This window comes from Brassica rapa, chromosome A09, assembly GCF_000309985.2.
Source record: "Brassica rapa cultivar Chiifu-401-42 chromosome A09, CAAS_Brap_v3.01, whole genome shotgun sequence".
Lineage (NCBI taxonomy): Eukaryota > Viridiplantae > Streptophyta > Magnoliopsida > Brassicales > Brassicaceae > Brassica > Brassica rapa.
The window spans coordinates 42,541,858-42,555,535 of record NC_024803.2 but is presented as its reverse complement, the minus strand read 5'-3'; the positions used below and the strand labels follow the sequence as shown (position 1 = coordinate 42,555,535).

Genomic DNA, 13,678 nt, shown 5'->3' with positions numbered 1-13,678 from the left:
TCAAATTTCTTTTTGAAAAACGAAAATTATGTTTGAAACTATTTTTTAAAATTTTTTTATATATTTTTAAGTATTTATATATTTATTAGAATCATAAATTTCACTTTCCAAAAACCCTACCCCACCCCTCAACTCTAAACCCTAAGTCTAGATTAGTTAACCCTAAGGGTATAATTGTATTTTACCCTTCATTAAAAGTGAGGGTAAAAGTGATTAGTGTAAACATGAAAAGTGGTACTATGAATGTGGTATTTGTGGCAATTTTCCATATAATGTTTATTACATTTTATAGTTTTTACATTTTAATTTATACATATATAATGTTGATATTAAGAACACATCAAAGTCATATATTTTCAAAAAAATTTGAAAATGCTAATTTTGAATTTTTAAGCTATTAATTTTTAAATAATATTCTAAAATTTTGATTTTTTAATTTTATTTTAATGGTAAAACTTCTCAATTATCTATTCTATTAAAACATGAACATGACCTATTGATATAAGTGTAGTCCAACTAATTATTTTATAACTGCATATAAATGATATAACACTATCATCGACCTATTGATAACTGCATTGTTTGAATATACCCGCTAGAGTACTTCAATCAATATATATTTCATTACATTTCTTACTGCTTTTTAATACTATCCTCGACCTTATTTCCACAAAAGGTGGAATCCACTTCTCTGTAAGTTATCATATATGGCAACAGTTATGATTTGAAATAAAGATAAAATATATACATTAAGAAGTTGTTTAAATATGGCGACAGTTTAATGTTAATGCCTTAATGGAAAGGTGAAGGTTAACTAAAGTTATTATATATGACAACAATTTGATGTTTTTACTATTAAGATTATCTACGGGTTAGGGTTATTTTATGAAACATACAAAATGATTATCAAATACAAAATATCGCAACAAATTTCAAATTTTATTATATTTATGTATTTATTAGTAATAATTAAAAAAAATAACACAAATATGATTTAAAAAAAATATCATTACAAAAAAAATTAAATAAGAAAATTAATTTATTTTAAAATAAAGTAAAACAAAAAAATGCCCGCCCTTTCTAGGGCGGGTCAGAAACTAGTGTTTACTTAATATAAAAACTCTTAAATTATACATTTAAAAGTAGTAATATTAATTATGACATGTTAGAGTTTAATTTATTAAATAAAGTTAGTTTTGAAGTTTTTCTTTAAATATTTACTTTGTAGGTTTTTATCCAAAACAAACTTAGTCGAAAAGGGTTTTAAAGTTAAAAATCCAAAAAGAAACACACAAAAGAATAAGCTAACTTGATACGGAAGTTATCCTAATGAACTATATAATCAAACCGGGGAGAAACCGTGGGTCAACTAATAGATAACCGGATCTTTCACAACCGACGTCGTTTCAAAGCCCGCGACGAGGATAAAAAGTAACCAACCACGTAACAAACTCTTCCCTCGCATACAAACGGTCCTTCTCTCTCTCTCTCCCTCCCAAAGACTCAAACTAACAAGAAACTCTCTCAACCATGGCGGACGACGCCGCCAAAGCCCAAGGAAACGCCGCCTTCTCTTCCCGCGACTTCACCTCCGCCGTAATCCACTACACCTCCGCCATCGCTCTATCCCCAACCAACCACATCCTCTTCTCCAACCGCTCCGCCGCTTACGCCTCTCTCCGCAACTACGCCGACGCTCTCTCCGACGCAATCAAGACCGTCGATCTCAAACCTGACTGGGCCAAAGGCTACAGCCGCCTCGGAGCCGCTCACTGGGGGCTAAAACAGTTCCAAGAAGCCGCCGCGGCGTACACCAAGGGTCTCGAGATCGATCCCAGCAACGAGGCGTTGAGAACAGGATTAGTCGATGCTCAGGCGATGAAGAAGCAAGAGATGAAGCAGAGAGCCAAAACGGCGAACAAGTTTGGGACCGCTGCGTTCAAGAAGAAGGACTTCGAAGCTGCGATTCAGCATTACTCTACAGCCATGGAGATGGATGACGATGACATCGCATACATCACGAACCGTGCCGCTGTTTATCTTCAAATGGAAAAGGTATTATTAATCTTTTTTTTCATCTTTTGTCAGTTAGGATTATAGTAATAATTAATTAATAATCAATGTGGTTTGGTTTGGTTTGGTTTGATTGGTTCAGTACAAAGAGTGTATAGAGGATTGTGACAAGGCGGTTGAGAAGGGTATAGAGCTTGGATCAGATGACAAGATGATAGCTAGAGTTTTAACTAGGAAAGGGACTGCTTTTGTCAAGATGGCGAAATGCTCTAAAGACTATGAACCTGCCATCGAAGCTTACCGAAGAGCTCTTAAAGTGCACTGTACTAATGCCGAGGCGTTTAATAAGCTGAAGGAGGCTGAGAGAGCAAAGCAAGTATGGGAGCGGAGGGAGTTTATCGATCCCAAGATCGGTGATGAAGAGCGTGAGAAAGGTGAACTAGTAATCTTGTGTTGTGTGAGAGAAGAGAACCACAAAAACTGATAAAGAGTGTTTTGTAATGCAGGTGATGAGTTCTTTGAGAAGAAGATGTATGCTGATGCGATAAAGCAGTACACTGAAGCAATCAAAAGGAATCCAGAAGATCCTAAGGTAAGTAATCACTTTGTTATTCATATGTTTCTACAGTTTGATTTCATATTTTGACTGTTTTGAATAATGTTAGGCGTATAGCAACCGAGCTGCTTGTTACAATAAGCTTGGTGCTATTTCGAATGGACTAGAAGATGCGGAGAAATGTATTGAGCTTGATCCGAAATTCTCTGGAGGATACATCAGAAAAGCTGAAGTTGAGTTCTACTTGAAGGAGTATGACAATGCAATGAACACATACGTCGAAGGGCTTAACCATGATCCTAATAATCAAGAATTGCGCCATGGTGTTACAAGGTATATATACACACACACACAGATGTATATGTAAACCTTTATCTATTGCTTGCCTAATGTGGTTCTAAAAATATTCTGCAGCTGTATACAAGAAATTAACAAGGCTAGCCGTGGTGGTCTTACTCCTGCGGAATTGAAAGAAAGACAGGTTAAGACTCTTAACGATTCTCTATGTATGTGTTAAAGAAAATCAGGTTGTGAACTTTGGATCTTCCTTTTTTTTACTTGTGTTTTGTAGGCAAAGGGGATGGAAGACCCAGAGATCCGAAACATCCTCACAGATCCTGTGATTAGACAGGTAAAGAAACAGACTTTCATCTTTCAACTTTCAACTTGTAGATTGTGATCCTGTTGTGATAGGAACTGACTATGGTTGAGGAATCAGATTTGTATGCCTCTTTAACAATGTAAAACCTTTCTTTTCTCTAAACAGGTGATGTCTGATCTTGAGGAGAATCCGAGTGCAGCACAGACGCAAATGAAGAACCCAGTGATTCAGAGCAAGATTCAAAAGCTTATTAGCGCCGAGATCGTCCAGATGAAATAGTCTCAGAAGAGTGGAAACATCAGATATCCATTTGTGCATATTCATTTTTTCTTCACTCTTTAATATCCAACTTGCAACAGTTATGAGTTTGTAGTCATTTTTTTGCAAGCTCTTGTTATATAGAACGTTTACTGACATCATTCGTTTCAATGACAATGAACTCGTCTTGATTAAATTTGAGTTTGCTTAAACATTCCTTTATATTACAAGAAAACCATTCAAAACAGAGAACATATGTACACTGATGTAGCTAAGCATTATCTTCATGATCCTTGGAAGCGAGCTGGTTCTGTCTACTCTTTGAGAATCCAATGGAAGCTTTCTCAGCTCTGGACACTCTGTTACAAGGAAAAGGCAACCCACAAAGACAAAACTTTGAAACTCAACGTTATTAGTGCTGAGCAGATCAATAATTTTACTCTCGGTGGTCAGGACATTAGTAATCCATACCTGGACTTGAGTGAGCCTTTTGCGACGCTATGTAGTCAGGACATTAGTAATCCATACCTGGACTTGAGTGAGCCTTTTGCGACGCTATGTAAACTCTTCTTTGCACATCATCTTGCCTTGCCTTGAGTACTTTCTGTGGAGCAGCTAGATTCTCAGAAAGGTTGTGAATATAACTCCATTGGTGAAAAGACTAGACTTGATTCACCACTTGATCACATGGCATATAGATTGAGAATCAACCTCCCATTACTGCCAAGAGAAAGCAATAAGGCCTCACAAAACCAATAACAAGCAGCCTCTATATATATATATATTCTTCACAAAATTTTAGGCACCAATCTCAAATGATAATTCAGAAAACATGGAGGCAATATAAAAGGGTCATAGATACAAATCCAGTTAAAACACTTAAGGACACAAAGTGGTATAAGAAATAGATGAACAGAACAATACATAATATAAAGACAACGTGAAACAAAGTCAACGTAATGAGAGGATGAGTGACATACAAGACATTTGGAAGCTATCTCTGGCTCAAACATCATACAAAACCAACTTGCATGAAGGTACGAAACGGAGTCTAGTGGCTTCATCCTCCCATTCAACCTTCTCTTTCCATTCTTCATCTCCGTACTCTATGACAAGCTCTTCACCCGCAACACAACTCTGAGAATCCAAAGGAAGCTTTTTCAGCTTCTGACAATCGTTTTGTACATTAATCAGACTCAAATACGGAAACGGCAAAGGACTCCAGTAGATGCTCATCACTTCAGGCAAATCCCACAAGTGTAGATATTCTAGCTTCCTAAAAGGAACAATCTCAACCCCTGCAGCTTCCTCTTGGCTTATAATCTCTTCTAGCTGACTCGAGTTCCACACACTGAGATGAGTGAGGTTAGGAGCGAACAATAGCCACGTCAAATCTTTAAGACCATTGCAACCAGCGATCAAAACTTTGGACAGGTGAGGTAAGCATGGACTTGTCAACATTGTGTTCCTCTCTATCATTATCTCCCTGATCCCACACCCTCCTATAAACACTTCACGGAGATCTTGTATCGATGGCAATGTCAAAACTCTGACTGACTCTTCCTCGATGTACTTAATAGACAGCTTTTGAAGACATCTCACCAACCTATGAGAGCACAAGAGCTGTTTCAGTACCGAACTTGACGTGATCTCTACGGTCAGAACTTCTAAATGTTCCAAACGTTCCAGCTCCTCCAGTAAGCTCATGGTTGGCCACATTATGAAGTTAAGTAGCTTCAACGTCTTCAAACTCGACAGATTCGATATCCCTGAGACACCTTCGAGACACAGCATAGACTCTAGATTCAGATGCATCAGTCTTTTCAGCTTTTGTAAACCAACCGGTAATCTCACAATGTTTGACTCTGACAAGTCAAGATAACGCAATGAAACCAGCTCTGATATTTGCTCAGGTAAAGCTTTGAGTTCAACGTTCCACGAAAGATCCAAAACAACTAGTCTTGGCATAGACCTGAAGAATTCACCAGATATAGTTACAAGACAGCGGTTGTTCTGAAGGAGAAGAGTTGTAAGGTTAGGACACTCATGATGACTCTCATCTATCTCTTTAATCTTGTTATTCACCAGTGACATCCTTGTCACAAGTTGCCAGTTATGCACCTTTGGTACTTCGTTTAACCCCACACCAGCTCGTACGATGTAACTTCCTTTCTGCTTCTCAAGATCAGATGCTATCCACAATGCCATCTCTCTAACCACATCATGCATTCTCACGTATGACTTGTTGTCGTACTTCCCTCCTTCCTGTAATAAAGAGGCACACACAAGGGTGCCGAGTATCTCATACCCTTGGTTCACAGCTCTTTCTTTACTCTCAACCCCATCAATGAACCCTTCACAGATCCAATAATCTATAACCCTCTCTTTGTCTATCAGAGCATCTTCAGGAAAGAGAGAGCAATACAGGAAGCAAGATTTGACATTTTCACCTTCAAGATTATCATAGCTATACTTCAAGATAGGAAGAATCTTCTCCTTCACGTCACTAAAATCCGCAGCGTACGTTTTCAAAACATCAACCGCATGGTACCATTCTTGTGTCGTCTTCTTACATGACATTGTCTCTCCGATTACATTCAACGCTAGAGGCAAGCCACGGCATGCTCCAGCGACTTTTCTTGCGATCTTGGGAATGTCAGGATGTATATCAAGTGTGTTTTGTCCAACTTTCTTCTTGAACAAGTCCCACGCATCGTTTGTGCTTAAACATCGTACCTCCATTGGTTCATGGACACCCATGCTTGTACATACGCCTAGAGAGCGAGTTGTGAATACTATCTTGCATCCGTTTTGGCTTGTTGGGTTAGGGATACCAATCTCGGTTAAATCTACTTTCCTCCATATGTCATCTAAGAGCAACACGAATCTCTTCTTGCTTAAGAAGTTGAATATGTCTAGTGCCTTTTGGTTTTCCTTTTTCTTCTTCCATTCAACTCCTTTGTATCCTATCTTGTTGCCAATCCTGTGTTGTATCTTGTGGAGTTGTAGATCACCAGAGACCACAACCCAAATGACTATGAAAACCCCATCATGTGTGTCACACATATCAACAAACTTATTGTTGATCTGTGTGAGAAGAGTTGTTTTCCCTACTCCGCCCATTCCATAGAGGCCCATTATTCCAGTCTCATCATCCATGAGGTGGTTCCACGCCTTTTCCAGCATTGTTTCTTGACCAACGACCGTTGGGGTTAAAGGCCTTTCCTCTCCCACAGCTCTAGCAGCAGGACTAGCCACCTCTTCAAAAAACCCTTTAGATTTCAAGTCTTTAACCATATTCAACATCTTGAAGACCCTCTTTCCGTAAAGATAGTTCAATCTTAAATTCTTGGGGCCAGCACCATTAAAACACAATCTCTTAAGTTCAACATCTCTAGTACTATATAGACCATTGAATTGGGATTCGATAGACTCGACTCTCTCAAGCCACACCTTGATTTGATGAAGCCTTTGTAGACCTCCTCCTTCTTCTGCTGCATGCACCTTCCGTAGCAGATCAGACCGCACCGCCTTGAGATCTTCCATGGCTGTCTCCAAAGCCACAAGATTCTTCTTGAGGTTTTGTATGTATTTAAGTTTCCTGCAGAAGCAGCTACCGAGATGGTTCAGCACTTGATCGCATGGTACTTGGGGTTGGACAGAGACACAACCACCCATCTTGCACTTGATACACAAAAGACAGATTCACAAATGCAAATGAATCATGATGACTTGCAACTAAACTTGAAAAAGGTAGGAAGCATCTTAACTCCTCTCCTCCACCTTGTAATTTGGTGGAAATTGTTTAAGCGAGTCAAAGTCTTGCTTTGTAGGGTCACTTTATGCATATGGTTGCATCATATTTTTTTCTGTAATATAGCAAGATTCCAAGAATAAGACTATTGTAGGCGCAAATACAGTCGCTATGTCACTTTCATCTATAACTAAACAATGGCTCGCCAACAAAATTTTAAATTTTAATTAATAAAACCCCAATCCAGCAGTAACCCAAACTTAAAAGAGGAAGTTGTGATAAAAGGAAGAGAAACATACCAATTCAGGGTTTAGACTCAAGTAGTTTACTCGTGAGAGATGGATTCAGGATTAAGTGTATGTATTGGTATGGAAGGAGTAGGCAAAAATCTTAACTTTAATCTTACAGATTTGTGGACTTTCAAGTGAGGCTTAGCATCTATTAGCTTGAAAGGAGTGAACTTTTTTGCCTACTTCACCCATACATACATACACACGTAATCTCTAATCCATCTTTGATAGAGAAGAATCAACCTCCCATCTCTGCACAAATAAACAGAGGATAAGAAAAAGAATGTGAATTGAGCTGGAGTGAAGCCTAAAACGCGAAGCTAATTGAATACCCAAATGTTAAAAACAATGGCAGTACCTTCGAAGATAGGTGTTGTAGATTCTGATTCCTCCCACCGAGTGAATCTCCGGCACCGATGAGTACCGTCACCCGGTACATCTCTTTTGGTTACGACTTACGTAGAGGATACAGAGCCCGCTATAATATTAGGGCCCAAATAACTTTCCTCTAATAGGGCCCAAATAACTTTCCTCTAAGTTATTAATCTTGTAATATCATTGTTTAACACGACGTTAATGAAAAACAGAGCCTCTGTTTCCATCTTCATTCTCTTTCTTGTTGCTCAAGAAAACAGAGTCATTGTAGGAGATTCATGCCACTTTGCTTACCATAGTACAAGAAAACGTTACCAACGTTTGGACAATGTGGACAACGGAGTTCATATCTTGTAGATTATTATATAAATATTTGGACATCAAACTCAAAATAGTAGTAATAATTTGGAAAACGTTTTGGAACCAGACTGTCTCGTGTGTCACTAAATCCCAATCTTGCTATAATTTGTGAGCCTCACTGTCTCGTGTGAGTCTTGCTAGATTCTCTCGAGGTTGTGGATATAAGTTCCATTGAGGCATATACATTGGGAGACTTGATTCACCACTTGATCACATGACATTGAGACAGAGAAACAGCCTCCGATTGCTTCACAACCGAAAGAGAGAGAGGGGGGAATAAACGAATAAGGTTGTCGAATAACGCTGCCTCCGAAAACTGAGGGGTCTTGTATTGTATAGTTTATCAATAAGTCATAACGATCCGGTTACTGATATTCAAGCTGAGACCTAAAACACAAACCAAGTCTCTTAGGTCTACTTAAAATATTACACAGATTATTAACTCAGTAAAAATATTATACACTTCGAAGATTTGCATAAACACACAGGTTAGGAAGTTACAAGGAAGATGAGGAATCAACGACTAAAGCCGTAAGAGTGACCACCAACGTTTATTGGTGGAGAGACTAACAAATCAAAGAGGAGTACGTAGAATAATTATAAACCATGCGAGTGTTGACAAACAAGCCCTGCTCAAGCAACATATCTGCCATACTATACAGTCTAAATCACTTCATCGACAAGTCCTCAGTTCAGTTTTCAATCAATCAAAATGATTTGTCTTAATTCAACATCAGAGAAAAATGACAAGTCTCTTTGCTTAAATATCTTGATCAGGCTAACCTGGGTTCTCTTTAATATGTTATATCCTAGATGTGCCAACATATATATGTATACCTGCTTGTTGTTTCGTTCTACTCAACCGTACTTTGCTACGGACCATCACAACACATTCCCGTAGCCACAGCAAGCTCAGTCTGCAGTTTTTCTATAAATCTCTGATTATTTCGTTTTAAGGATTGGCTTAACAGCACCAGCCTTAGAAGAAGAAACATGTAGACTTTCCTAAAAGAAAATGAAAGACGGTCCTCCTAAAGTTGTTCACAGAGACAATTCATCAAACAAGTGGGTATGCACTTGGTTCCACGAGTTCTCATTAGACTTTGCAAGCAAAAAGATCCATAACGGAAGTATCTATTACAATTGACTCACAAACCAAACACGAATCCAGAAACCATAGTATCGGAGACATAAACACCATCGTACGTAATAATAGTATTATTGCTTGGGACAACTTTTTGACAGAGCTGGGAATAAATGATGATTTTATTTTAGGACAAACGAGAAGAGACCATCAAATGTAAAAAAAAAGACATAATCATCAGCTTAAGCGAAACAGAGGTAGAAGAAACAGAGTAGGCAAATGCAATTTCAGAAGAAGAAGAAGAAGAAGAAGAAGAAGAAAAAGAGAACAATAGTTTAAAACATCATGTGGGTCGTACATAAAGGTAAGAAACGGAGTCTGGTGGCTTCGTCCTCCCATTCAACTCTTTCCATCCACTCTCTATCGAAGCACCGTATGACCAATTTTTCAACGTCAAAGACACTTTCAGAATTCAGAGGAAGCTTTCTCAGCTTCGGACAACGGTTGCCTCTTATGATGAGATGTCTCAGACGTTGAAAAGGTAGAGCATTCCAGTAGATGCTCTTAAGCTCAGGCAATTCGTACAAGACAAGCTTTTCTAGTTTCTGGAAAGGAATAATATTATTCTCTAAAACACTCGCAGCTTTCTCTTTGCTTATTATATCCTCTAGTTGCACTGAGTCAGTCACACGAAGATGAGCAAGGTTCGGAGCGAACAGTAGCCACGTCAAATCCTTTAGACCATGACAATACGCTATTATTACTTGAGTGAGGTTTGAGAAGCATGGACTTGTCACGGTTTTGTTCCATGGTGTCTTCTCCATCTTTATCTCCTCCAACATTTCACAACTGAATATGAAGAGTTCACAGAGACCATCCAAAGATGGCAAAACTAATACTTTTACTGGCTCTTTCTCGTCAATCCAAACTCGTTGGATGCATCTTCCCATTCTGGGGTCATCGAACAATGTCGCCCCAACCAAAGTACTTGACGAGATATTTACGCTTACATACTCTATATGTTGTAAGAGCTGAAGCTCCTTCATGAGGCTCATATCTAGCCGCACTCCGCAACCTAGTAGCTTCAGTGTCCTCAAGCTTGACAATCCTGATATCCCTTCTAAACTCTCAAGGCACTTTGTACTCTCCAAATTCAGATGTATTAGCATTTTCAACTGTTCTAAACCAAAAGGTAATTCTGATATACTTGTATGTGACAAGTTAAGGTATCTCAAGGAAACCAGATTGCACATATCCATTCGAAATCCACTGAGAATACAATCTGATAAATCCAAAACCAGAAGCTTTGGCATAGACTGAAAGAATCCATCTGATATCTCTTCCAGAGAGCGGTTTTCTCGAAGGATGAGGGTTGTAAGTTCAGGACAGTCAGGGCTCTCAGATATGATTTGAATATCATTTGCCATCAACGAAATTCTTCTCACATCTTTCCAGTTCTTCACTTTGGGTATTTCACGTATCCCGGCACGAGCTTGTACGATACATCTTTCTTTATTCTTTCCTAGATCCGAAGCTATCCACATGGCCATCTCCCGCACCACATCATGCATTTTTACATATTCTTCGGCTGCGTATCTTATTTCCTCAACCAACAACAAACATGCACGGACAAGGGTCCCGAGTATCCCATAACCTTGGTCCATTGCCCTCTCTCTACCTTTCTTCTCATCTATAAACCCCTCACCTATCCAGTACTCTATCAATCTCTCTTTATCAATAAGGCCATCTTCAGGAAATAGAGAGCAATACAGAAAACATGACTTGGTCATCTCACCATCCAAACTATCGAAGCTAAACTTCAATATCGGAAGAATCTTATCTTCCATGCCTGAAAACTCTGTCGCAGATGAAGTCAACACATCAACTGCTCGACGCCACTCTTCCACCAATAACATTAAGTGCCAATGGTAGGCCACGACATTTACCAGCGACTTTCCTTGCGAGCTCGGGAATGTCTTGGTGGCTTCCCAACGTGTTTTCCCCGACTTTCTTTTTGAACAAATCCCAGGCTTTGTCCGTGTCCAGACAACGGACTTCGATCGGGTCATCAACCTCCATGCCTCCACACACATCTCGAGAGCGTGTGGTAAATGCTACTTTGCTTCCATTTACCTTGCTCGGATATGGGACTCCAATCGTACTTAAATTCACTTTCTCCCACATATCATCCAGAAACAACACAAACTTCTTCTTCCTAAGAACGTTGTGGATGTCTTGAGCTCTCTTCATCTCACTTTTCTCGTCCCACTCTTTCCCCCCAAGGCCTAGCTTTTCACCGATGCTCCCTTGAATCCTATGGACTGTTGCATTTTGAGACACCACAACCCATATCACAACATCGAACCCATGCCCTCTTTCAGAAAACCTATTGTTGATCTGCGTGAGAAGGGTGGTTTTGCCAACCCCACCCATACCATACAGACCAACAATTCCAACTCTATCTTCCATCAGACGGTTCCATACCATTTCGAGCATTGTTTGCTGACCAACTATGGTTGGTTGGATAGGCAACTCTTCACCCTCCGCTATAGGAGTTTCATCAGTCACCTCAATAAATACTCCCTGAGAACTAAGACTCTTAACTTCCTCCAGCATACCCGTAACTCTTTTCCCATAAAGATAACTCTTTTTCACATTTTTAGAGTATAATCGACAAAGACACAACCTTTCAAGCTCGAGCTCACTAGTATTAAGAAGCTCATTATATTGGTTTTGCATTGTGAGGATACTCGTAAGCCATACCTGGACTTGATCAAGCCTTCGGCGCTGTCCAGTAAACTCTTCTCTCTCTACCTTCCTTTGAACATCATCTCTCTTCGCCTTGAGAGCTCCCATGGCTTTCTGGAGAGTCAGTAGATTCTGGGGGAGGTTGTGGATATAACTTCCTTTGAGGCATAGACATTGGAAGACTTGATTCACCACTTGATCACATGACACTGAGACAGAGAAACAGCCTCCCATTGATGCACAACACAAAGAGAGATAGAGAAGGAAACATAAGCTAAACAATTATTAGAAGGGAAGGAAATAGAAGATAAGGTTTTGTGGTTGTTGCTGTCTTAACACTTTAAGACCAAGCAAAAAAGATAAGTTTGTTGAATAATCAATACTGTCTCCGGGAAAGCAAAGAGAATTATTGCAGAAGTCCAAAGGTGCTACTGTATCCATCAAAGATATCAAGATTATTAAGCTAAGCCTACTCCTTTAGAAGTGTTAGCCAGTTTCTTACATAATATGGAAACAACCAACTTATATAGTACTTAGCACAAAAACATTTATAAATGTCAGAACCACTGGAAGATTAATAACTGAGGAACAAAGCACAGATCTTCTTCATGAAAAAAGTTTCACGTTTAGTCCAAAAAAAATTATGTTAAGCATCTTATCGGCTATAATACATGATTCAAGTTCAGAACCATTTTTTCCATAATACGAAGTCAGAGCGGAACAAACATATACAAGTTTTTATATTATTGAAACAGAGATGTGTATATTTAGAGATCTGAGAGTGACTCTTATATTTGCTCCATTGAGATAAAGGGTTCTCTCACAGATTGAAAAAAAGGACTAAGGTTAGCATGAACCAGAAGAATCACCCGAGATATGTCCTAATAAACATTGCTCAGTAATATTGTTGGTGTTGCTCCTTCACTCCATGAAGCTCTTTTCACCCGAAAACCTTTGACCCTACGTATGAGAAAACACAATAGACAGTGATAAAAGGGAGATAAATATACCAATTCAGAGTTCATGTGTGGATCACCTGAACCTGATCCTAAAGTACATCAATTCAACGAAACGGAGCAAATATAAGAGTCTGCCTTCATTAGGTAAGAAAAGAAAAGTGTTAAGTTGATTTTATATCCCTCCATAAGGTCAGTCTGAAAATATAAGAGTAGGTGTAAGTTGATTTTATATCCCTTTTAAGTTACCAAGCTTGAATACGCTATGTGTAGCCTTCATAAGGTCAGTCTGCAATGTTTCATAGCCTTTGCAAGCAATATAACGAGACTAAACAATGGTTGGCTTAAGATTTAAGAGCATGAACCTTAGAAAAAAGTAGTCATCTCGACCACAGGTGCTTCAAAAACATTTTCACAGCGACAATTAATCAAACACATGGTCTGCACTTGGTTCCATTAACTTACTCCAATCTATAGTGATCTCGAACTCAATCTCCTAAGCAATCGGATCCATGGAAGTTATCTTTTTTTTTTTTTCTACAGTGACAAACCGATCCAAAAACTCTTGTTTTTGAAAAAATATATAGGACGAACTCTCTTGTTCTGTTTATTTGTATCTGTTTTTCTTTTCTGTGCGGGAATTTATGACCGTTACTTTTCAACGGTTCTGATGTGTTTGATCG

The 13,678-nt window shown here is 38.9% G+C and overlaps 2 protein-coding genes and 1 pseudogene across 10 annotated transcripts; 1 reads left to right on the top strand and 2 right to left on the bottom strand.

Annotated features, from left to right (window-relative positions):
• The first annotated feature begins 293 nt into the window (after positions 1-293).
• LOC103843138 (hsp70-Hsp90 organizing protein 3-like) lies at positions 294-3,624 on the top strand. Its single transcript, XM_009119848.3, has 7 exons — positions 294-2,055; positions 2,156-2,447; positions 2,520-2,605; positions 2,679-2,902; positions 2,984-3,050; positions 3,141-3,200; positions 3,336-3,624. Exons 1-7 carry the CDS (start codon positions 1,531-1,533, stop codon positions 3,447-3,449), a joined length of 1,368 nt encoding a protein of 455 aa, XP_009118096.1. The 5' UTR covers positions 294-1,530; the 3' UTR covers positions 3,450-3,624.
• LOC103843140 (probable disease resistance protein At1g12290) lies at positions 3,565-12,290 on the bottom strand. Of its 9 annotated transcripts, none has more exons than XR_004451220.1 (6): positions 12,055-12,281; positions 7,831-8,594; positions 7,482-7,724; positions 4,409-7,297; positions 3,900-4,148; positions 3,565-3,787 (listed from the first exon to the last, which is right to left on the bottom strand). XR_004451220.1 is itself a non-coding variant. In XM_033279554.1 (6 exons), the coding sequence occupies exon 5, from the start codon at positions 7,104-7,106 to the stop codon at positions 4,434-4,436; it is 2,673 nt and encodes an 890-aa protein (XP_033135445.1). In that variant the 5' UTR covers positions 7,107-7,297; positions 7,482-7,724; positions 7,831-8,594; positions 9,045-9,124; positions 12,055-12,290; the 3' UTR covers positions 3,600-4,148; positions 4,409-4,433. The 9 variants fall into 9 exon arrangements, 6 of the variants coding, with proteins under 6 accessions (XP_033135445.1, XP_033135447.1, XP_033135448.1 ...); XR_004451222.1 differs by having other exon boundaries at positions 3,957-4,148; XR_004451221.1 differs by having other exon boundaries at positions 3,600-3,899; positions 3,957-4,148.
• Positions 9,411-13,506, bottom strand: LOC103843141 (annotated as a pseudogene).
• Positions 13,507-13,678: the final 172 nt, after the last annotated feature.

Excerpts from the sequence above, each read along its gene's own strand:
- LOC103843138 (XM_009119848.3), top strand. The coding sequence starts at position 1,531 with ATGGCGGACGACGCCGCCAAAGCCCAAGGAAACGCCGCCTTCTCTTCC. Across the intron at positions 2,903-2,983 it reads TTGCGCCATGGTGTTACAAG|CTGTATACAAGAAATTAACA; the intron begins GTATATATACAC and ends AATATTCTGCAG. Across the intron at positions 3,201-3,335 it reads CAGATCCTGTGATTAGACAG|GTGATGTCTGATCTTGAGGA; the intron begins GTAAAGAAACAG and ends TTCTCTAAACAG.
- LOC103843140 (XM_033279554.1), bottom strand. The coding sequence starts at position 7,106 with ATGGGTGGTTGTGTCTCTGTCCAACCCCAAGTACCATGCGATCAAGTG.